At 45.1% G+C, this 25,323-nt stretch overlaps 2 protein-coding genes across 2 annotated transcripts in view; both read right to left on the reverse strand.

Moving 5' to 3' along the window:
- The window catches only part of LOC121004472 (oocyte zinc finger protein XlCOF22-like), a 1,539,666-nt gene that overhangs the window by 435,453 nt on the left and 1,078,890 nt on the right, over positions 1-25,323 (reverse strand). The gene's annotated exons all lie outside the window — the stretch shown is intronic.
- The window catches only part of LOC121004264 (oocyte zinc finger protein XlCOF6.1-like), a 28,690-nt gene continuing 24,317 nt past the window's right edge, over positions 20,951-25,323 (reverse strand). The window contains exons 2-3 of the mRNA XM_040436426.1: positions 22,756-22,846; positions 20,951-22,082 (exon numbers count right to left, since the gene is read on the reverse strand). Of these exons, the coding sequence (XP_040292360.1) occupies positions 21,085-22,082; positions 22,756-22,846 (1,089 nt within the window). The 3' untranslated portion in view covers positions 20,951-21,084. The remainder of the gene's footprint in view (positions 22,083-22,755; positions 22,847-25,323) is intronic.

A 25,323-nucleotide genomic window follows, 5' to 3' on the forward strand; every position in this document is an offset into this window, starting at 1 on the left:
ACGAAGAACTGCTGGCGGTGAAATGGAGAGACAAGCGTGACGTTTACATGCTCTCCTCCATTCACGCAGACACGACAATACAAATTGAGCGAGCAACCCGTGTCATTGAAAAGCCCCTCTCAGTCCACGACTATAACCTTCACATGGGAGGGGTGGACTTCAATGACCAGATGTTGTCTCCGTATTTAGTTTCCCGACGCACCAGACACTGGTATAAGAAGGTGTCTGTATATTTAATTCAATTGGCTGCATATAATAGTTTTGTTCTCTACAGTAAGGCTGGGAGAACACGATCGTTCCTCAAATTTCAGGAAGAGATCATCGAGAACCTCCTGTATCCAGAAGGTTCCGTGGCCCCATCCACCAGTGTAGTTAGCCGTCTACACGAGCGACATTTCCCCAGTGTCGTTCCTGGTACCTCAACCCAACCGTCAACCCGAAAAAGATGTCGTGTCTGTAGCAGAAGTGGAATAAGGCGTGACACCCGCTATTTCTGTCCTGACCACCCTGCCCTATGCTTTGGAGAGTGTTTCCGGAAGTACCACACACAGGTACACTTAGCATAGGGATTGCATCTCACAGGACAGGCACACAGGGCTATTAGGGCCCTTTTACTCACAGCTGCTGCAAACCTCTCCTTTCACCTGGGATAAAGTGCATAATGTACTTCGCCACATCTTTGGGCGATTTGCGCTTTGCACATTGTCCCATGGGGAAGGAGAGGTTTGTCCTATAAAAGGTAAAAAAAAAAAAAAACACCAGTAAGCAAAAAAGTTAACTTTCAGTTCAAAAAGTTAAAAAAAGTTTATATGTTCTGTTCAAAAGTTATTATAAAGTTAATAAAATTTATTGCGTTGCGGCCTGGTTTTTTCTTTTTTGCTTTGTTTTTTTTACCTTCCAGGTGGACCAACCGATCGACTAGCTGCAGCACTGATGTGCATTCTGACAGAAGCATTGCGCTGCTGTCAGATTACACACAAGTCGGTGTATGCGGCGCTGCAAGACGAGATTTCTCCACTGCAGTAAAAGATACGTTTGCCGAGGCATATGAGCTGAGGAGGCGGCGGTGTTCATATGCTTGGCAAACACTTTGTATATATAAAAAAAAATAAAAAATCCCAGCAATGATTTATTCATTCACATCGATTGATGTGAATGGATAAATCTGGTTTGCCAGGGCATACGGGCTAAGTGGGTATGGATGTTGTGGCGGAGCTCCTATGTCCTGGCAGAAGCCTTTCCCCTCCTTTTTTTTGGCAGAGATTTTTTCATCCACATTGATCGATGCGAATGAAGAAATCTGTGCCATTCATTTTTTCTTTCAGCCCAGAGGCTGAACGAAAAAAAAAAATCTCATTACCCGTATGCTCAATATAAGGAGAATAGCAGAAACTCCTAATGCTGGCCATACATGTAATGATTGCGAAGACCCTCAAATGCCAGGGCAGTACAAACACCCCACAAATAACACCATTTTGGAAAGAAGACACCCCAAGGTATTCGCTGAGGGGCATATTGAGTCCATGAAAGATTGAAATTTTTGTCTCAAGTTAGCGGAAAGGAAGACTTTGTGAGAAAAAACCCCAAAAAATCAATTTCCGCTAACTTGTGCCAATTCTTTTTTTTTTCTATGAACTCGCCATGCCCCGCATTGAATACCTTGGGGTGTCTTCATTGCCCAACTTCTCCTGAGTACGGAGATACCACATGTGTGACACTTTTTTGCAGCCTAGGTGGGCAAAGGGGGCCACATTCCAAAGAGCACCTTTAGGATTTCACCAGCCATTTTTTACAGATTCTGATTTCAAACTACTTACCACGCATTAGGGACCCTAGAATGCCAGGGCAGTATAACTACCCCACAAGTGACCCCATTTTGGAAAGAAGACACCCCAAGGTATTTCGTGAGGGGCATGGTGAGTTCCTAGAATTATTTTTTTTTGTCACAAGTTAGCGGAAAATGATGATTTTTTTCTTTTTTTTTTTTTCTTACAAAGTCTCATATTCCACTAACTTGTGACAAAAAATAAAAACTTCCATGAACTCACTATGCCCATCAGTGAATTCCTTGGGGTGTCTTCTTTCCAAAATGGGGTCACTTGTGGGGTAGTTATACTGCCCTGGCATTCTAGGGGCCCTAATGTGTGGTAAGTAGTTTGAAATCAAAATCTGTAAAAAATGGCCGGTGAAATCCGAAAGGTGCTGTTTGGAATGTGGGCCCCTTTGCCCACCTAGGCTGCAAAAAAGTGTCACACATGTGGTATCTCCGTACTCAGGAGAAGTTGGGCAATGTGTTTTGGGGTGTCATTTTACATATACCCATGCTGGGTGAGAGAAATATGTTGGCAAAAGACAACTTTTCCTATTTTTTTATACAAAGTTGGCATTTGACCAAGATATTTATCTCACCCAGCATGGGTATATGTAAAATGACACCCCAAAACACATTGCCCAACTTCTCCTGAGTACGGAGATACCACATGTGTGACACTTTTTTGCAGCCTAGGTGGGCAAAGGGGCCCACATTCCAAAGAGCACCTTTCGGATTTCACCGGCCATTTTTTACAGATTTTGATTTCAAACTACTTACCGCACATTAGGGCCCCTAGAATGCCAGGGCAGTATAGCTACCCCACAAGTGACCCCATTTTGGAACGAAGACACCCCAAGGTATTCGCTGATGGGCATAGTGAGTTCATAGAAGTTTTTATTTTTTGTCACAGGTTAGTGGAATATGAGACTTTGTAAGAAAAAAAATAAAAATAAATCATCATTTTCCGCTTGTGACAAAAAATAAAAAGTTCTATGAACTCACTATGCCCATCAGCGAATACCTTAGGGTGTCTTCTTTCCAAAATTTACTTTTTTTGTTATTAATCGAAATTTAACAATTTTTTTGCCAAAAAATGACATTTTTCACTTTCAGTTGTAAAATTTTGCAAAAAAAAACGGCATCCATAAATACATTTTTCTCTAAATTTATTGTTCTACATGTCTTTGATAAAAAAAAATGTTTGGGTAAAAAAAAATGGTTTGGGTAAAAGTTATAGCGTTTACAAACTATGGTACAAAAATGTGAATTTCCGCTTTTTGAAGCAGCTCTGACTTTCTGAGCACCTGTCATGTTTCCTGAGGTTCTACAATGCCCAGACAGTAGAAAAACCCCACAAATGACCCCATTTCAGAAAGTAGACACCCTAAGGTATTCGCTGATGGGCATAGTGAGTTCATAGAACTTTTTATTTTTTGTCACAAGTTAGCGGAAAATGATGATTTTTTTTATTTAATTTTTTTCTTACAAAGTCTCATATTCCACTAACTTGTGACAAAAATAAAAACTTCCATGAACTCACTATGCCCATCATGAAATACCTTGGGGTGTCTTCTTTCCAAAATGGGGTCACTTGTAGGGTAGTTATACTGCCCTGGCATTTTAGGGGCCCAAATGCGTGCAAAGTAGTTTGAAATCAAAATCTGTAAAAAATGGCCGGTGAAATCCGAAAGGTGCTCTTTGGAATGTGGGCCCCTTTGCCCACCTAGGCTGCAAAAAAGTGTCACACATGTGGTATCTCCGTACTCAGGAGAAGTTGGGCAATGTGTTTTGGGGTGTCATTTTACATATTCCCATGCTGGGTGAGATAAATATCTTGGTCAAATGCCAACTTTGTATAAAAAAATAGGAAAAGTTGTCTTTTGCCAAGATATTTCTCTCACCCAGCATGGGTATATGTAAAAAGACACCGCAAAACACATTGCCCAACTTCTCCTGAGTACGGGGATACCAGATGTGTGACACTTTTTTGCAGCCTAGGTGGGCAAAGGGGCCCACATTCCAAAGAGCACCTTTCAGATTTCACCGGCCATTTTTTACAGATTTTGATTTCAAACCACTTCTCACGCATTCGGCCCCTAAAATGCCAGGGCAGTATAACTACCCCTCAAGTGACCCTATTTTGGAAAGAAGACCCCCCCAGGTATTTCGTGATGGGCATAGTGAGTTCATGGAAGTTTTTATTTTTTGTCACAAGTTAGTGGAATATGAGACTTTGTAAGAAAAAAAAAAGAAAATCATCATTTTCCGCTAACTTGTGACAAAAAAAAATAATTCTAGGAACTCGCCATGCCCCTCACGGAATACCTTGGGGTGTCTTCTTTCCAAAATGGGGTCACTTGTGGGGTAGTTATACTGCCCTGGCATTCTAGGGGCCCTAATGTGTGGTAAGTAGGTAAATGACCTGTGAAATCCGAAAGGTGCTCTTTGGAATGTGGGCCCCTTTGCCCACCTAGGCTGCAAAACAGTGTCACACATCTGGTATCCCCGTACTCAGAAGAAGTAGGGCAATGTGTTTTGGGGTGTCTTTTTACATATACCCATGCTGGGTGAGAGAAATATCTTGGCAAAAGACAACTTTTCCCATTTTTTTATACAAAGTTGGCATTTGACCAAGATATTTATCTCACTTAGCATGGGTATATGTAAAATGACACCCCAAAACACATTGCCCAACTTCTCCTGAGTACGGCGATACCAGATGTGTGACACTTTTTTTCAGCCTAGATGCGCAAAGGGGCCCACATTCCTTTTATGAGGGCATTTTTAGACATTTGGATCCCAGACTTCTTCTCACGCTTTAGGGCCCCTACAATGCCAGGGCAGTATAAATACCCCACATGTGACCCCATTTTGGAAAGAAGACACCCCAAGGTATTCAATGAGGGGCATGGCGAGTTCATAGAATTTATTTTTTTTGGCACAAGTTAGCGGAAATTGATATTTTTTTTTCTCACAAAGTCTCCCTTTCCGCTAACTTGGGACAAAAATTTCAATCTTTCATGGACTCAATATGCCCCTCAGCGAATACCTCGGGGTGTCTTCTTTCCGAAATGGGGTCACATGTGGGGTATTTATACTGCCCTGGCATTCTAGGGGCCCTAAAGCGTGAGAAGAAGTCTGGAATATAAATGTCTAAAATTTTTTACGCATTTGGATTCCGTGAGGGGTATGGTGAGTTCATGTGAGATTTTATTTTTTGACACAAGTTAGTGGAATATGAGACTTTGTAAGAAAAAAAAATAATAATTCCGCTAACTTGGGCCAAAAAAATGTCTGAATGGAGCCCTACAGGGGGGTGATCAATGACAGGGGGTGATCAGGGAGTCTATATGGGGTGATCACCCCCCTGTCATTGATCACCCCCCTATAAGGCTCCATTCAGATGTCCGTATGTGTTTTGTGGATCCGATCCATGTATCCGTGGATTCGTAAAAAACATACGGACATCTGAATGCAGCCTTACAGGGAGGTGATCAATGACAGGGGGGTGATCAGGGAGTCTATATGGGGTGATCACCCCCTGTCATTGATCACCCCCCTATAAGGCTCCATTCATATGTCCGTATGTGTTTTGCGGATCCGATCCATGTATCCGTAAAAATCATACGGACGTCTGAATGGAGCCTTACAAGGGGGTGATCAATGACAGGGGGGTGATCAATGACAGCGGGGTGATCAGGGAGTCTATATGGGGTGATCACCCCCCTGTAAGGCTCCATTCAGACGTCTGCATGTGTTTTGCGGATCCGATCCGTGGATCCGTAAAAAACATACGGACATCTGAATGCAGCCTTACAGGGGGGTGATCAATGACAGGGGGGTGATCAGGGAGTCTATATGGGGTGATCACCCCCGTCATTGATTACTCCCCTGTAAGGCTCCAGTCAGACGTCCGTATGTGTTTTGCGGATCCGATCCATGTATCAGTGGATCTGTAAAAATCATACGGACGTCTGAATGCAGCCGTACAGGGGGGTGATCAATGACAGGGGGGTGATCAGGGAGTCTATATGGGGTGATCAGGGGTGAATAAGGGGTTAATAATTGACGGGGGGGGGTGTAGTGTAGTGTGGTGCTACTTATTACTGAGCTACCTGTGTCCTCTGGTGGTCGATCCAATCAAAAGGGACCACCAGAGGACCAGGTAGCAGGTATATTAGACGCTGTTATCAAAACAGCGTCTAATATACCTGTTAGGGATTAAAAAAATCGCATCTCCAGCCTGCCAGCGAATGATCGCCGCTGGCAGGCTGGAGATCCACTCGCTTACCTTCCGATCCTGTGAATTTTATTTTTTATTTAAGTTTTATACAATGATTTCATTTTTGAAACAAAAAAAAATCATGTTTTAGTGTTTCCATAGTCTAAGAGCCATAGTTTTTTCAGTTTTTGGGAGATTATCTTGGGTAGGGTATGATTTTTGCGGGATGAGATGACGGTTTGATTGTTACAATTTTGGCGTACATACGACTTTTTTGATCACTTTTATTACCTTTTTTGGAAAGTAAGGTGGGCAAAATTTCAATTTCATCATAGTTTTTTATTTTTTATTTTTATGGCGTTCACCGTTCGGGTAAAGTAACATGACCGTTTTATAGATCGGGTCGTTATGGATGCGGCGATACCAAACATGTGTAGGGAATTTTATTTTTTTCATTTTTAATCAGTGATAAATGTGTTTTTTGATTTTTACTTTATTTTCACTTTTTTTTGGACCCAGACCCACTTGGTTCTTGAAGATCCAGTGGGTCTGATGTCTGTATAATACAGTACAGTACAATATATATTATATTGTACTGTATTTTACACTTTGTCTGAACAGATCTATGCCTTTTAGCACAGATCTGTTCAGCACCATGGACAGCAGGATGCCTGAGACGGCCTCCTGTTGCCATGGGAACCTTCCCCGTCTGCTCAGTACTGGTCAGAACTGCGCAGACGGGGAAGGGTAAGGACGGGGCTGTCGGGGGGCTCTCTGGGGGCTCTCTCCCTCTCCATCGGGGGGCTGCAAAGGCACTGCAGCCCCCCGATGGGAGAGGGAGGGAGCTCCCTCTTACTGTTAACTTTTTCCATACAGCGGTCCGTACAGACCGCGGTATAGAAAGGGTTAAACGGCTGACATCGCATCATCGATGTCAGCCGTTTATACCAGGGTGTCAGCAATGTGCTGGCACCCTGCTATACCCACTCTACACCAACGATTTATTCAAGGGGAGGCGGGCGGGGGATCGCGATCCCGCCTGCCGCACCGCCCGCCTCCCGCACCGCCCACAACTCCCCCCCCTGCACCACCCGCCGGCAAAAAATCATGCAGGGGTGCAGGGGGGGGGGTGTAAAATCCATATTTTAGGGACCGCGGGGATCAGAAACTGCAGAAAGCGCAGCAAACCGCAGGTCTGAATTGACCTGCGGTTTTCTGCGATCGCCGATCCGGGGGTGTCAAATGACCCCCCCCTGCGTTGTTACGGGATGCCGGCTGAATGATTTCGGCCGGCATCCCGTTGCGATTAACCCCCTGGGCGCCGGAATCCCGATTTAAAGTTAGGACGTACCGGTACGCCCTGAGTCCTTAAGGACTCGGGAAATAGGGCGTACCGGTACGCCCTGCGTCCTTAAGGGGTTAAACAAACACTCGTTTGGGCCCAAAAAAATTTGTTGGCAATCTTTGATGCAGATGTCATTGTGAGATACACCCTTAATTCATTTGGGTTAGAATCAGAGATTTGAAATACCACCATTTGGTGCACCAATATAGAATTCAGCCTTACACTGGTTCAGACAGTGTGAGATACACCCTCTACATACAGGGGTTTGATTCAGGCATTTGAAATACCGCCATTTGGTGCACCAATATTGAATTCAGGCCTGCACTGGTTCAGGCCCTGTGAGATACACCCTCTACATACAGGGGTTTGATTCAGGCATTTAAAATAAAGCCATTTTGGGCAAAGAAATATTTAATTCAGGCCTGCACTGGTTCAGGCCCTGTAAGATACACCCTCTTCATACAGGGGTTTGATTCAGGCATTTGAAATACAGTCATTTTGGGCAAAGAAATGTTTAATTTAGGCCTACACTGGTTCAGGCCCTGTGAGATACACCCTCTACATACAGGGGTTTGATTCAGGCATTTGAAATACAGCCATTTTGGGCAAAGAAATATTTCATTCAGGCCTACACTGGTTCAGACCGTGTGAGATACACCCTCTACATACAGGGGTTTGATTCAGGCATTTGAAATACCGCCATTTGGTGCTCCAATATTTCATTCAGGCCTACACTGGTTCAGACCGTGTGAGATACACCCTTTACATACAGGGGTTTGATTCAGGCATTTGAAATACCGCCATATGGTGCACTAATATTGAATTCAGGCCTACACTGGTTCAGGCCGTGTGAGATACACCCTCTACATACAGGGGTTTGATTCAGGCATTTGAAATACAGCCATTTGGTGCTTCAATATTGAATTCAGGCCTACACTGGTTCAGACTGTGTGAGATACACCCTCTACATACAGGAGTTTGATTCAGGCATTTGAAATAAAGCCATTTTGGCCAAAGAAATATTTCATTCAGGCCTACACTAGTTCAGACCGTGTGAGATACACCCTTTACATACAGGGGTTTGATTCAGGCATTTGAAATACCGCCATATGGTGCACTAATATTGAATTCAGGCCTACACTGGTTCAGGCCGTGTGAGATACACCCTCTACATACAGGGGTTTGATTCAGGCATTTGAAATACAGCCATTTTGGGCAAAGAAATATTTAATTCAGGCCTACACTCGTTCAGGCCCTGTAAGATACACCCTCTTCATACAGGGGTTTGATTCAAGCATTTGAAATACTGCATTTTTTGGGCGAAGAAATATTTAATTTAGGCCTACACTGGTTCAGGCTCTGTAAGATACACCCTCTTCATACAGGGGTTTGATTCAGCCATTTGAAATACAGCCATTTTGGGCAAAGAAATATTTAATTCAGGCCTGCACTGGTTCAGGCCCTGTAAGATACACCCTCTTCATACAGGGGTTTGATTCAAGCATTTGAAATACTGCATTTTGGCAAAGGAATATTTAATTTAGGCCTACACTGGTTCAGGCCCTGTAAGATACACCCTCTTCATACAGGGGTTTGATTCAGGCATTTGAAATACAGCCATTTTGGGCAAAGAAATGTTTAATTTAGGCCTACACTGGTTCAGACCGTGTGAAATACACCCTCTACATACAGGGGTTTGATTCAGGCATTTGAAATACCGCCATTTGGTGCTCCAATATTTCATTCAGGCCTACACTGGTTCAGACCGTGTGAGATACACCCTTTACATACAGGGGTTTGATTCAGGCATTTGAAATACCGCCATATGGTGCACTAATATTGAATTCAGGCCGACACTGGTTCAGGCCGTGTGAGATACACCCTCTACATACAGGGGTTTGATTCAGGCATTTGAAATACAGCCATTTGGTGCTCCAATATTGAATTCAGGCCTACACTGGTTCAGACTGTGTGAGATACACCCTCTACATACAGGGGTTTGATTCAGGCATTTGAAATAAAGCCATTTTGGGCAAAGAAATATTTCATTCAGGCCTACACTGGTTCAGACCGTGTGAGATACACCCTTTACATACAGGGGTTTGATTCAGGCATTTGAAATACCGCCATATGGTGCACTAATATTGAATTCAGGCCTACACTGGTTCAGGCCGTGTGAGATACACCCTCTACATACAGGGGTTTGATTCAGGCATTTGAAATACAGCCATTTTGGGCAAAGAAATATTTAATTCAGGCCTACACTGGTTCAGGCCCTGTAAGATACACCCTCTTCATACAGGGGTTTGATTCAAGCATTTGAAATACTGCATTTTTTGGGTGAAGAAATATTTAATTTAGGCCTACACTGGTTCAGGCTCTGTAAGATACACCCTCTTCATACAGGGGTTTGATTCAGCCATTTGAAATACAGCCATTTTGGGCAAATAAATATTTAATTCAGGCCTATACTGGTTCAGGCCCTGTGAGATACACCCTCTACATACAGGGTTTTGATTCAGGCATTTGAAATACAGCCATTTTGGCCAAAGAAATGTTTAAATTTAGGCCTACACTGGTTCAGGCCCTGTGAGATACACCCTCTACATACAGGGGTTTGATTCAGGCATTTGAAATACGAATGGTGAGGCCTGAACAAGTACAGGCGATAGTAGATTGGGTTGCTGACAGTGGATCCAGTTCCTTCACATTGTCTCCCACCCAGTTTCCTGCTGAAAGACCACAGTTGGCACCTGCAGCCGGTGTCCATCAGTCCTTCACCTCACCCCCTTGCAAATCAGCCAAGCAGACTGAGCCCCAAGTCATGCAGCAGTCTCTTCTGCTTTTTGATGACTCTGTTAGCAGGGTTTCCCAGGGCCATCCACCTAGCCCTGCCCCAGAAGTGGAAGAGATTGAGTGCACCGATGCCCAACCACTTATCTTTCAAGATGAGTACATGGGAGGACCATCGCAGCACGTCTCGGATGATGACGAAACACAGGTGCCAACTGCTGGGGCTTTCGAAAGTGTGCAGACCAACAAGGAAGGCAGGGGTGAAGACTGGGTGGAAGATGATGAGGAGGACGATGAGGTACTCGACCCCACATGGAATCAAGGTCATGCGAGTGAACTATGTATTTCGGAGGAAGAGGCGGTGGTCGCATAGAGCCACCAGCACAGCAGAAGAGGGAGCAGGGTGCAAAAGCGGAGAGGCCGTCCTCTAGACAGTACGCCTGCTACTGCCCACCGCAGCAAGGAACTGAGCACACGAAAGCCAGCTCCAAGGAGTTCCCTGGCGTGGCAGTTCTTCAGACAATGTGCTGATGACAAGAAACGAGTGGTTTGCACGCTGTGCAATCAGAGCCTAAAGCGAGGCATAAAAACTTTCTCAACCTGAGCACAACCTGCATGACCAGGCATTTAAGTGCAAAGCACGAGCTGCAGTGGAGTAGACACATCAAAAACCAAGAAAGGTCTCTGGCTACTCTTGCTTCCTCTTCTGCTGCAGTCGCGGCCTCTTCATCCACCTCTGGAGTGACAGTGCCACCTGCCACCCCGCAAACAGTCGATCTGCCAGCAACACCAACACCTGGGTCACCAAGCATCTCCACAATGTCCCACTCAAGCGTTCAGCTCTCCATATACCAAATGCTGGAGAGGAAGAGGAAGTACCCCCCTACCCACCCGCGATCCCTGGCCCTGAATGCCAGCATTTAAAAAAAAAAAAAAAAACTGGCCTTTGAAATGCTGTCATTCCATCTGGTGGAGACCGATAGTTTTAAAGGCCTTATGGCGGTGGCTGTCCCATAGTACGTCGTGCCCAGTCGCCACTACTTTTCAAGGCGAGCCATCCTTTCCCTGCACAACCAAGTAGGGGACAAAATCAGGTGTGCACTGCGCAATGCCATCTGTGGCAAGGTGCACCTGACTATGGATACGTAGACCAGTAAGCACGGTCAGGGCCATTATATCTCCATAACAGCACACTGGGTAAATGCAGTGGCGGCTGGGCCTAAGGCGGATAGCAGTTTGGCGCATGTCCTTCCACCACCGAGGATTGCAGGGCGCTTCAGTTTGCCTCCTGTTGCTTCCTCCACCTACTCTGCTTCCTCATCCTCTACCAGCTCTTTGTCCGGTCAGCGTAACACCTTCACCACCAACTTCAGCACAGCCAGGGGTAAATGACAGCAGGCAGTTTTAAAACTTATCTGTTTGAGGGACAAACCCCACACACCGCAGGAGCTGTGAACAACAGACCGATGAGTGGTTTGTGCCAGTCAGCCTCAAGCCCAGCCTGGTGGTGTGCTATAATGGTCGAAATCTCATAGCAGCTCTGGGACTAGCCGGTTTGACGCACATCCCTTTCCTGGCGCATGTGCTGAATTTGGTGGTGCAGAGATTCCTTAAAAATTACCCCGATATGTCAGAGCTGCTGCATAAAGTGCGGGCCGTCTGTGCGCGCTTTCGGTGTTCTCACCCTGCTGCTGCTCGTATGTCAGCGCTGCAGCGTAACTTCGGCCTTCCCGCCTCATATGCGATGTGCCCACAAGGTGGAACTCCACCTTGCACATGCTGGCCAGACTGTGCGAGCAGCAGCAGGCGATAGTGGAGTTTCAGCTGCACGCACAGGTGAGTCGCTCGGCGGAACAGCACCACTTCACCACCAATGACTGGGCCTCCATGCGAGACCTGTGTTCCTTGTTGCGCTGTTTCGAGTACTCCACCAACATGGCCAGTGCCGTTAACGCAGTTCTCAGCGTTATTATCCCACTTCTATGCCTCCTTGAAAAAAACACTCCTGGCGATGATGGAAGAGGATGTGGCACAGGAGGAGGAAGAGGGATCATTTCATAGGGTTTCCGGCCAGTCATTCACCAGTGGCTCCGAGGGTGGGTTCCTGCACCCACAAACTCAAGGAACACAATTGTCCTGCCAGGGCAGAGTTCTGGAGGATGAGGAGATGGAGGAACCATGTTCACAGCAGGGTGGCACCCAGACCAGCTCATGGCCATCACTGGTGCATGGATGGGGGGATACAGAGGACACAGACGATACACCTCCCACAGAGGACAGCTTTTCGTTGCCTCTGGGCAGCCTGGCACACATGAGCGATTACATGCTGCAGTGTCTCTGCAACGACCGCCGAGTTGCCCACATTCTAACTTGTGCTGATTACTGGATGGCCACGCTGCTGGATCCCCGTTACAAGGACAACGTACCGTCCTTAATACCGTCACTGGAGCATAATCGTAAGATGTGCGAGTACAAGCGCACGCTGGTGGCATTCCCACCTGACAGCGGGGGCAGCATTTGTGGAAGCACAAGGCGAAGGCAGAGGTCGCCAATGCAGCTGGGGCACCGCCAGCACCTCAGAAGGCAGGGATAGCATGGCCGAAATGTGGAAAAGCTTTGTCAGCATGCCACAACAACCAGCACCATCAGCTGATATGGAACGTCTTAGCAGGAGGCAGCATTTCACCAACATGGTGGAGCAGTATGTGTGCACACGCCTACACGTACTGAATGACTGGTCTGCCCCCTTCAACTTCTGGGTCTCCAAATTGGGCACATGGCCTGAGCTTGCCCTTTACGCCTTGGAGGTGCTGGCCTACCCTGCAGCCAGTGTTTTATCTGAACGTGTGTTTAGCACGGCAGGTGGCGTCATCACAAACAAGCGCAGCCGCCTGTCCACAGCCAATGTGGACAAGCTCACGTTCATTAAAATAAACCAGGCATGGATCCCTCAGGACTTGTGCAGAACAGACATGTATACCGGCCTTAACCAGCCATTGTTATACTGCAGCGCAATTGCTCATGTTTGTATTTTGGATATCTCACACTCTTTTGGAGTGTACCTTAATTTTAAAAAATGTAATTAAAACCAAAAACCGGTGTTGGCTATCTCATCCTCCTCCACCGCCGCTTCCACCTACTCCGCTACGTCCACCGCCTCCTCAAACTCCTACTCCATATGGAACTCCACCTCATAAATCCATTTAGTTTTTTTTTGTACGTGTTTTATTTCACTACTTTGTCATTAACATTTTCGGGTGTAATTCACCAATTTTTGGGTGTATAGTACCACTGCTATACCTAGTCGGTCGGTTAACAAAAAAAATTAAATTTGTCAGTTACATTTTCTGGAGAAATTTAGCAATTTTTTTGGTGTGAAGTACCACTGCTATACCTACTAGACCGTTAAAAAATAAAAACATTTGTCAGTTACATTTTAGGGTCAAATTCACCAATTTTTGGGTGTAATATACCCCTCCTCTACCTAGTTTACAGCTTAATAAATTTCTAAAATTTTTATTTTACATTTTATTTAACAATTGTTTTCTGTCATAGACCCCTGCTCTACCAAGTAGACTGGTTAATAAATTTCGGTAATTTTTCTGTTACATTCTTGGGTTGACATTATACAATTTTAGACGTGAATAAACCCCTGCTCTGCATAGGTGACAGGGAATAAAATTTCTGAAATGCTTCTTTAATTGATGCGCGCCACCTCCTTTGATTCAATGCTTAAACAAGTTGTTCCACATTTAAGCTTCAATACTTTGTCCCACATTTACGCTATACTCTTTTGGCCAACATTTGCGCTTAAATAGCTTTTCCCACAATTCCGCTTGACTCTTTTGGCCCACATTTGGGCTTCTGTAATTTGTCCCACATTTACGCCTCAATAGCTTTTCCCACATTTTTTCTCAATCCCAATTTTTTTAAATAAATTTATCTCCCTTAAATTTGGTCTCTTTTTCTCATGCTCCCTCTCCGGCCTGGAACCCTGATTCCCCGCCACCCGTAATCACCATGGTAGGCGCAGAAAAAACATCGAAAGTTGATAGAGCAGACATCAAATTGGATCGTGAACATCACGGGGACGTGCAACTTGGTGGGGCAGTAAGTATGCACACGCCTACACGAACTAACTGACAGGGGTCAGCCCCTGCAACTTCTGGGTCTCCAAATTGGGCACATGGCCTGAGCTTGCCCTTTACGCCTTGGAGGTGCTGCCCTGCAGCCGGTGTATTGTCTGAACGTGTGTTTAGCACGACTGGAGCGTTATATTTCCCAATATTTTGGGGTGTACCCTAATTAAAAAATAAAAATTTAAACCAAAAAGCAGTGTAAGCTACCTCCTCCACCGCCACTTCCACCTACACCGCCTCCTCAACCTCCTACTCCATATGGACCTGGTCCTCCTAGATCAAGATTATAATTTTTAATTTTTACGTATTTTATGTTATTTTAAGTCATTTCCCTATCCACATTTGTTTGCAGAGCACTTGCCATGCTCTTAACCACATTTTGACGACATTTGCAGCCCTCTAGCCCTTTCCATTACATTTTTACTGCCATTTTAGTGCTCAAAAGTTCGGGTCCCCATTGACTTCAATGGGGTTCGGGGTCAAGTTCGGGTCCCGATCTCGAACTTTTTTCCGAAGTTCAGCCGAACCCGAACGTCCAGGTGTCCACTCAACTGTACTTCGGAGCATTTCATCCTCCGTGGCTCTCCCTTGCCCTGTGCTCTTTTGCACAGGTCAAGGGCTTCTTTGTTTATGTTTTTACACTGCACTGCTAGGCGAAGGCTTCCACCTAGCAGTGTATTCGGTGACATCACCGGCTCTGATGGGCGGGCTTTAATGCTACCCTAGCAGTTTTACAGGCTAGGACAGCGCTAAAGCCGGCCCATTAGCGCCGGTGACGGCAACAGGCTCACTGCTAGACTGAAGCCTCCACTTAGCAGTCTCTATTGAGAGCCCGGTACGTCACCGAATCTCCATAAAAAGCTTTTTTCATGCGCTATTTAGTGCAGGGCAAATGAGAGCATTGGAGCATGAAATGCTCAATTGCTCATATTAGGGGGGCTGTCGAGGTTCAGCTCTAAACCTGGACAGCCCCTTTAAGGCCCCTTTCACACGGGCGAGTATTCCGCGCGGATGCAATGCGTGAGGTGAACGCATTGCACCCGCACTGAATACCGACCCATTCATTTCTATGGGGCTGTTCACATAAGCGGTAATTTTCACGCATCACTTGTGCGTTGCGTAAAAATCGGCGCATGCTCTATATTCTGCGTTTTTCACGCAACGCAGGCCCCATAGAAGTGAATGGGGCTGCGTGAAAATCGCAAGCAAGTGCGGATGCGGTGCGATTTTCACGCACGGTTGCTAGGAGACGATCGGGATGGAGACCCGATCATTATTATTTTCCCTTATAATATGGTTATAAGGGAAAATAATAGCATTCTGAATACAGAATGCATAGTAAAACAGCACTGGAGGGGTAAAAAGAAAAAGAAAATTTAACTCACCTTAGTCCACTTGATCGCGGCCTGGCATCTCCTTCTGTCTCCTTTGCTGAACAGGACCTGTGGTGAGCATTAATTACAGGTAAAGGACCTTTGGTGACGTCACTCCAGTCATCACATGATCTTTTACCATGGTGATGGATCATGTGATGACCGGAGTGACGTCACCAAAGGTCCTTTACCTGTAATTAATGCTCACCACAGGTCCTGTTCAGCTAAGGAGACAGAAGGAGATGCCGGGCTACGCGATCAAGTGGACTAAGGTGAGTTAAATTATTTATTTTAACCCCTCCAGCGCCAGTTTACTATGCAGTCTGTATTCAGAATGCTATTATTTTCCCTTATAACTATGTTATAAGGGGAAATAATACAATCTACAGAACACCGATTGCAAGCCCGAACTTCTGTGAAGAAGTTTGGGTTTGGGTACCAAACATGCACGATTTTTCTCAGGCGAGTGCAAAATGCATTACAATGTTTTGCACTCGCGCGGAAAAATCGCAGGTGTTCCCGCAACGCACCCGCACATTTTCCCGCAACGCCCGTGTGAACCCAGCCTAAGAGGTCCGGCGTCTGTGCCAAAAATTTATACCACACGTTTCAAAAAATAAATATAGATTCTTTTCTCAGGGATCTATGACATGTGATCACTGCCTGTGCATACTTTTGATTGTAGGGGTAAAGCAGACTTCTTTGAGGCAGACATTTTAGCAGAGTCCCAATATAATACTAATTAAATAAAAAAGTTATGTTATAAACATGAATTCACTGGTTGAAATAAATGTTCATTATCTACCCTATGAGGTTATTGTCACGATCAGTGGGTGTGGACCACTGTGTCACATGACCAACTTCCAAAGCTCCTAAGGGCGTTGTCTAAATGAACGTTGTCTCGTTCTTCACAGTACCCCAATTGGTAGGGATAGTCACGGCTTTTGTTTTGTGCACCATGACACTTTTGCCACGCATGTTGTTCCCTGCGGCAATGAGTTGTTGTTGTAGCATGTGGGGGAAGTGTCACGGCCTATGTTGTGTGCGCCGTGACACGTTTGCCACGCATGCTGTTGCCTGCGGCAACAAGTGTTGCATGTGGTGCGCTTTCCCTTTAAGGCTTTTCCTTCCTTCCTGGTGTGCTCGGCGTTAAGGTGTGTGCTTGGGTGAGGTCACTTGTCTCTTTATATTTTGTTGCTGTGAGACTGAGATCAGTTGGATGTCTGCCTTTATTGGCGTAGGACCTTATGCCTAGCTCTTTGTCATCTGAGGACCATCCTAGTTCTCATCAATGTCATCCCGGTGTCTCCTTCCCTTCCTATCCTATCCTTATTTGTTTGGAGTGGGTTATGTTCAGGGTGTTTGTATGTCTAGTTTGGTGTTATATGTCTGGTGGTGTTTGGTAAATCAGCAAGGAAAGGAGTGTCCCACGGCGCAAAAACCACCCGATGGTTCAATTGGGATCCAGGGTTCTTTATTGAGCAAGCAGTACAACGCGTTTCAGGGATATACCCCTTCTTCAGGTACAAAGGACTTTTTCTTGTATTGTCTTGTTTTATCCTCTTGATTCGTTGATGATCCAGCTGCTGTAGTAAACACAAGTCTCCGTGGTCAATTGACAACCAAATGCACTAATGAGCAGTCTGACATTCTTTAGGCCTCTTTCACATGGGCGTTGCGGGAACACCCACAATTTTTCAGCGCGAGTGCAAAACATTGTAATGTGTTTTGCACTCGCGTGAGAAAAATCGCGCATGTTTGGTACCCAAACCCAAACTTCTTCACAGAAGTTCGGGCTTGCGATCGGTGTTCTGTAGATTATGTTATAAGGGGAAATAATACAGTTATAAGGGAAAATAATAGCATTCTGAATACAGAATGCAAAGTAAAATAGCGCTGGAGGGGTTAAAAATAAATAAATAATAATTTAACTCACCTTAGTCCACTTGATAGCGCAGCCCGGCATCTCCTTCTGTATTCTTTCTTCAGGACCTGGGTAAAGGACCTTTGATGACGTCACTCCGGTCATCACATGATCCATCACCATGGTAAAAGATCATGTGACGTACCATGTGATGACCGGAGTGACATCACCAAAGGTCCTTGACCTATAATGAATGCTCACCACAGGTCCTGTTCAGTAAAGGAGACAGAAGGAGATGCCGGCATCGCGATCAAGTGGAGTAAGGTGAGTTAAATTATTATTATTATTTTTTAACCCCTCCAGCGCTGTTTTACTATGCATTCTGTATTCAGAATGCTATTATTTTCCCTTATAACCATGTTATAAGGGAAAATAATAATGATCGGGTCTCCATCCAGATCGTCTCCTAGCAACCGTGCGTGAAAATCGCACCACATCCGCACTTGCTTGCGGATGCTTGCGATTTTCACGCAGCCCTATTCACTTCTATGGGGCCTGCGTTGCGTGAAAAACGCAGAATATAGAGCATGATGCGATTTTCACGCAACGCACAAGTGATGCGTGAAAATCACCGCTCATGTGAACAAACCCATAGAAATGAATGGGTTGGTATTCAGTGCGGGTGCAATGCGTTCACCTCACGCATCGCATCCGCGCGGAATACTCGCCCGTGTAAAAGGGGCCTTAATGTTACAAATACTTATAGGGGTAGAACAGACCGGGGCTGGAATAGGTAGATTGTTATCCTTTTACTAGCAGAAGGACCCGGCTTCGCTTGGGTATATTTCCTCTAATGTTTCTGTGTCATTTAAAGATATCCACAGTATCCCCCATAACTGTGACCTCTACAGTACACTGCCCCCTTAACAGTGAACTCCACTGCCCCTCACTCCTTAACACTGATACCCCCACAGTGCCCCCCCTCTTTACAATGGGAGGTCTACAGCAGCTCGTCCCCTTAACTTTGAGTTTCACAGCACCTCACTCCCTTGACATTGACCTTCTAAGGGGCACGCCCCCTTAACAGTGATGTATACAGCACCCCCGCTCCTTTAACAGTGACCTCCACAGTGCCCGCCCCTTTAATAGTGACCTCCACACTGCCTGCTCCTTTAACAGTGACTTTCATAGTGCCCATCCCTTTAACATTAACCTCCACAGTGCCCTGCCCCTTTAAGGCTAGAGCTACACAACAACATGTGTTGTGCGAAATTTTGTCTCAACAATTTTTAGAATGATTGGCTATGGTGTCGCACTGCGACACGACAGTCGCAAAAAAATCCATCCAAGATGGATGCATGTAGCAGTGTAGTTGTGCCCTGTGTCGTGCGACTTGGGTTGGCTGGGTTGTTATGGAAACCTGGAGTAAAGCTGTGTATGTGGAGAGTAAGGGCCCGCGAGCTTTTATTGGCCGAAAAGGGTTATGTGACCGACAAGGGATGTGTATACCAAGGTCGTTGAAATAGATGGTTGCGTTTTTGAGTGATCGCGGAACATACATACCCATATATACATACGTTTTTTATATATATCAGGCCCTGGTTTTGTACTTCACCAGGTATGGTTGAAAGATACACTACTCCCATAGATTTACGATGTGTCACTCAGATAAACTTACTGTTACCAGTGGTGGCGCCTCTCTCTATTACTACCCCTGTGCTGTCCTCATGCTCAGTGGCAGGGACGTGCACACATAGGGATGAAAGGGGGCTTGAGCCCCTGCCCTTTTCATCACCGGCCCCTTAAATGCCCTCCGCTCTTACAGAAATTTTATTTTATTGGAACTTTTTTTTTTCTTTCATAATGCGCAGATGCTGGCACTCACTGTCACGTGCGCTGCGCATTAATCTTTGTTAATTATCAAGACCAGACCCGCCGGCAAGTCACGTGGTACGGGCGGCGCGCACAGGCAGTCTTCTGAGCAGAGAAGAAGAGCTGCCTGGCTGTGTGTGCTCCCGCCCGTCCTGCCCCTGCTGACAAGCCGCCTCAGAGCCTCACCGCCCGCCCCTCCCGTCAGGAATCCGGATTCAAGTGTGGGTGAGTGAAGAAAAAGAAAATGATTGATGACATACCACTGCCCTGCGGCCCTGCCCTGCTCACTCAGTTTAATTCCTCCTGTGTGTGCTTGCTTGTGCTGAGTGACTGGGTTGTTGTCTTGTGTTTGTCTTGTCTGTCGGTCTGAGTCACTGTCTGTGTGAGTGTGTGAGTGTGTGAGTGTGTGAGTGTGATGTGTCTGTCTGTGATCGCCCCCCGCTCTGTGCTCTGGCTACTGTGCTGCTGCCTGGCCTGCTGACTGAGCCTGCCACACTCACTGTCATGGAGGTAGGCCATTAGTGGCGGCTGGCGGGAAAAAACAGGGAGGGGGGAGGGTGTATAGGAGAGGAGATGCTCTACCTGCCTGCAAAACCCACCCACTGCCCAGCACACCCATGCTTCAGTTTACAATCATGCCTTTATGGCCCAGCAGGCCAGCACCCCTGCTTTTTGGCTACTTGTGCACCAACCCCGACGAGCAGTTCGGTGGACCTTGGTCAGGGGGTTATCCGACACCCAGAGAACCTGGCCAAGATTTGGGACACAAGATTCTCTTGGCGTGATAAGTTAGATCAGCAGATCCTGATAATATTGTTACTTTGCTTGGACCGTGATATTTGCATACTCTGAGTCGCCTCAATTGTATTGGACTGCACATTGTGATTTCATATCTGTATGTACCTTTTTCTTTTTGCATATACAAAAAAATAAATAAAAAGAATTGACAAAAAATAAAGGAATATGCATTATTACTGTATCTATTCATTTATGGAGAACAAGGAAAGACTTTTAGAAAGCAACTAAGCTTTGTGGTACAAACACTTTTTCGATTTTTGTCAAGTGCCCTTTTTTTTTTTTTTTTTAAGCCCCTGCCCTTCAAAATGTCTGTGCACGTCCCTGCTCAGTGGAAAGCCTGCAGACATACTTTCTGTCATTCCACTTGACTACAAGTAACTGGCCATTTACAAGTGTAATTGTCGCCCCTTTTTCCACATGTCTGGACACCAGCTCTTGTGGGAATCCATCTCTATTTATTTGGACTTTCCCAAAGGCCCTTGTATTTGCAGTTTTATAGGAATGGAGGGGTCACCCATACCGATCACAGACAGGGTGGTGCCTTTAGGAAACTTTATTTTTTTTTAAAAATTTTATTTCCTCTCACCATTTTTCCTTTAGAGAAAATTTCTGTATATAAGAAAACTTACTTTCACTTTTAAATGGATCTGTCCGTTGATTGGTATTCATTCAATACAGGAGACCATATGTGTTTGGGGACCTTTACAGTGGCCCTGATCATTGCTCAAAAACCTTAGCTATCCCTGGTAGGTGATATTTTACCTGCCTGTAAAAATGAGTATATTTTGGAATAAAGCCAGTTAGTGACCACCATAAAAACACGTAAGGGCGGTCACTAATAAGCTAAGCATGAAGAGGTCTTCTCTTATTTGTGAGTTTTTTTATGTGTAACCAGGGCTGATGTCTGCTTAAAACATTTTCCACATTCTGAACATGAAAATGGCTTCTCTCCTGTGTGAATTCTCTGATGTACAAGAAGATCTGATTTCTGGTTAAAACATTTTCCACATTCTGAACATGCAAATGGCTTCTCCCCTGTGTGAATTCTCCAATGTGTAACAAAACCCGATTTACGGTTAAAACTTTTCCCGCATTCTGAACATGAAAATGGCTTCTCTCCTGTGTGAGTTCTCTCATGTCTAAGAAGATTTGATGTCTGCTTAAAACATTTTCCACATTCTGAACATGAAAATGGGTTTTCTCCTGTGTGAATCCTCTGATGTACAAGAAGATCTGATTTCTGTTTAAAACCTTTTCCACATTCTGAACATGAAAATGGCTTCTCTCCTGTGTGAATTCTCTTATGTCTAAGAAGATTTGATGTCTGCTTAAAACATTTCCCACATTCTGAACATGAAAATGGCTTCACGTCTGTGTGAATTCTCTGATGTGTAACAAAAGCCGATTTCTGGTTAAAACATTTCCCACATTCTGAACATGAAAATGGCTTCTCTCCTGTGTGAATTCTCTGATGTGTAACAAAAGCAGATTTCTGGTTAAAACATTTCCCACATTCTGAACATGAAAATGGCTTCACGTCTGTGTGAATTTTCTGATGTACAACCAGAGCGGATTTCTTCTTAAAACATTTCCCACATTCTGAACATGAAAATGGCTTCTCTCTTACGTGAGCCGTTTCATGTTTAACACCTCTTCTGTGACTTTTATTGTGTGCTACAGCCTGTGATGAATCAGAAGATTGGACCTGTTTGAAAGGATCAAGTGATACATTTTTGCTGTGAATGGATGAAGATATATCTTGGATATCGGTATGTTCTTCGTATGTATCTTGTTTGATACCATGATCAGATACTTCAAAATCTGAAGATATAAGATGTTTCTCTAAGTTCCTGGTACAGTCATCTGCCAAGAAAAAAAAAACAACGTGCTATTGACGGAGCTCACCGTATTATAGCTCAGCCTGCTATACCACCTAGCTGATATAATGAAAATATTCAATTATTGGCTGGCTTCATACCAAAAAAAAGACAACATATATATATAAAAAATGTATTCCATTTTTTCCTATTGTCAAAAATGTCCCAATTTATCCTCTATTTCATACAAAACCTTAAACCTTCACACATAAAATAAATATGGCCAATAAAATAAATTACTCATAGTACTTGAATTGAGATAATGTACAATCACAGTCCCTCTCTTAGTTCCTTGTGCGGAGCTCACGCACTATTTGGAACGCTGTTGTATTCTACAGCAAAATTATGAATATTTACAAGATATCCTGTTATTTTCTTGTAATAAGCTAAATGTCTAGCGGTAGTCTTATTGTTGCCACTTTGTTAATATATTCATCTCTTCGCAGGATAGTTCAATGCTTACGGTAGTATTATCATTCAGTGTAACAGTCAGCATTTAGATTAGATGTAGTATGATGCTTCTCCGCTTACCAGACTCCCGACATTCGGTTTAATATGGCTGGAAGCAAGATACATATGTGTTTGTTTCCTTATACAGTTGCGATTCTCTTGTGCTGCTAATTCCCACAGTTATCCTGCGCGCTAGTGTCGGCACTTACTTAACTGAGCATGTGGGTTGAGAATCCCAAGACGCTGACTTAATTTAAAGCTTTGAAGCGCCGCTTGTATTTCATGGTTATGAGATTCTTCCTATTAACACAAATTCAATATATCGGTATGTTCACCAGACACGTTTCGAAACCTTACTGGTTTCTTCCTCAATGGTCAAACAGTCATATGAAAAACGAGGGATAAAGTCAATCCTTATATTGTGTTGCCTTGATCTATAGAAAACCTGTATCGGATTAGATTGGGCTAATATACTTATAGAAAACCTGGACCGGAGTGTGCATTCACAACCATCTTTCATGTACTGTCAGATGATAAGATATATGTATTCAAAATATATTGGGTTGCTTTTCTCCAATACTCCGATGAAATTATGTTCTTGCTTTTATGCCACTATTACACCATGATTTCTCTTTATATAATGATTAGTGATGAGCGAGCATGCTTGGCCGAATACCTGTTCGGCTCGAGCATCACTATGCTTGGCACATGGCGGTACTCGGCCGAGTACCACATGTGCTTGAGCAGCATGCTCGAGTCTCCTCCCTGCACGTTTCTCGGCTGCTAAGCAGCCAATAAACGTGCAGGCAAGTATTGCCATCACTGTAATGCCAGTAGCCATGTCGGCTGATAGCATTACAGTGATTTGCTGGCCGGAACACGTCATCGGGTGCTATATAGCACTCGATGATGCAGGTTCGGCTCATTGCGAGTCAGAGAGAGGGATAGATAGTGTAGGGAGATTGTGATCGCAATATATTCCACTGAATAACGTTTAAAAGACCCAAAGTCCTTTTAAGGACTATTGTGTGTGGTGGCAGCAATTTCATTGTGCAAAGTTGTACTCAAATTTTTTATTATACTTTGAAAAATAGAGATTCTTTTGCTATATAGAAAGTGTCTGCAGTGACTTGTGACACCTGTGCAGCAATACCTTCTGTGTGTCAGGGGCAGAGATAGGAATAAAATTTGTGAAAACTAAAAAAAACTTTTCCCATAATCCACATTTTTGCTGTCAACGCTGTAATCCGTTAATTGTGTGATCTGCACTTCAATGCCTTGTGTGGTTGTCAGGCCCAGATATATTAAAAAATATAAATATAAAACTACATCAGAAAACAGTGTCTGTACCGCAGATTCCAATAATCTGGGCCTAAAATAGTGTCCATATTCTGTGGTGTTATGTGACATATACTGTCCTGCATCCGAAAACTGTGTCTTTAGCGGACTGTAAAACAATCTGCGCCACATCTAGTGACAAAACCATTAATAATAAGGCGGCGAGCACTAAGGGACGGTGAAGTAGGCGTGATGTGCGTAATCATCAGCAATGAAACTGTGCCTGCTGCCAGTACACCAGAAAAAAATAAAATAAATCCACTGTACCCAGTTTCATGTCCAACTTAGCTGGGCGGCGCAGGACAACACTGTCCAAGTCGGACGAGTGCGAACAGTTGGTCGGTTGGATTGCTGAAGATAATGCTTCCAGTCGGGTAAGCACCACCCTCTCTTCCACCAAGTCCAGTCTCTGTAGCCAAGGTCAACTGAATCCTCTCTCTGATCATCCTTCCTCCCAGCATGGAGGGGCTTGCCAAACGAGTGATCCCACACTCAGATATTCCGAGGAGCTCTTTCCAGTGCCACTATTACATTTGGCCCTCGCGTCCAGCACGCTTGAAGAGGGACCCGAGATATTGTGCCCTGATTCCCAACCTCTTGAGACTTCACAGTCTCAAGAAGATGACGGTGGTGAACGGCAATCATTCGTTCACGAGGTAGATGATGATGAGACACAGTTGTCAATCACTGAGGTTGTGGTTATGTCAAGTCAGGAGGATAAGCAGAGTGAGGAAGTGGAAGAGGAGGTGGTTGACGATAAGGTCACTGACCCAACATGGGAAGGTGAAAAGCCGAGCGAGGACAGCAGTACAGAGCGGGAGGGATCCGCAGCACCACAACAGGCTGGAAGAGGCAGGGGGTTGCAAAAGGGAGAAGTCGGCCCACACCAAACAGGCCGGCAACCGTTACACCAAGCACCCCTATGCGTAAATCTACCTTGCCAAGGGGTAGGTGTTCCGCACTATGGACAGTGCAGACGACAAAAGAGTAGTAGTTTGCAACCTGTGCCGTACCAAAATGAGCCTGGGCGTGAACACTAGCAACCTCACCACCACCAGCATGATCCGGCACATGGCATCCAAGTACCCTAATAAGTGGGCCAAATGCCTGGGTCCACACCACTGCCTCCTCTTCCCCTGTATTACGCACTGCTGGCCAATCCCCTGTCAGCGCAGGTGTCACGATTGGTTATTTCCCCGCTTACCTACCTGACAAGGGAAAACAAACAGAACGAACGACTAGGCCCAAAAGATAGGGAGAAAAGGGTTACCTCCTAGCGTGACAGTACCCCCCCTTCTACGAGTGACCTCCGGACACCCCGGACCAACTTTATCCGGGTGTGCCCTGTGAAAGGCCCTCACCAGGCGGCTAGCACTGACATCAGCAGCCGGAACCCACATTCTTTTCTCAGGACCGTATCCCTTCCAGTGCACCAGGTA

Source organism: Bufo bufo, chromosome 6 (genome assembly GCF_905171765.1).
Source record: "Bufo bufo chromosome 6, aBufBuf1.1, whole genome shotgun sequence".
Lineage (NCBI taxonomy): Eukaryota > Metazoa > Chordata > Amphibia > Anura > Bufonidae > Bufo > Bufo bufo.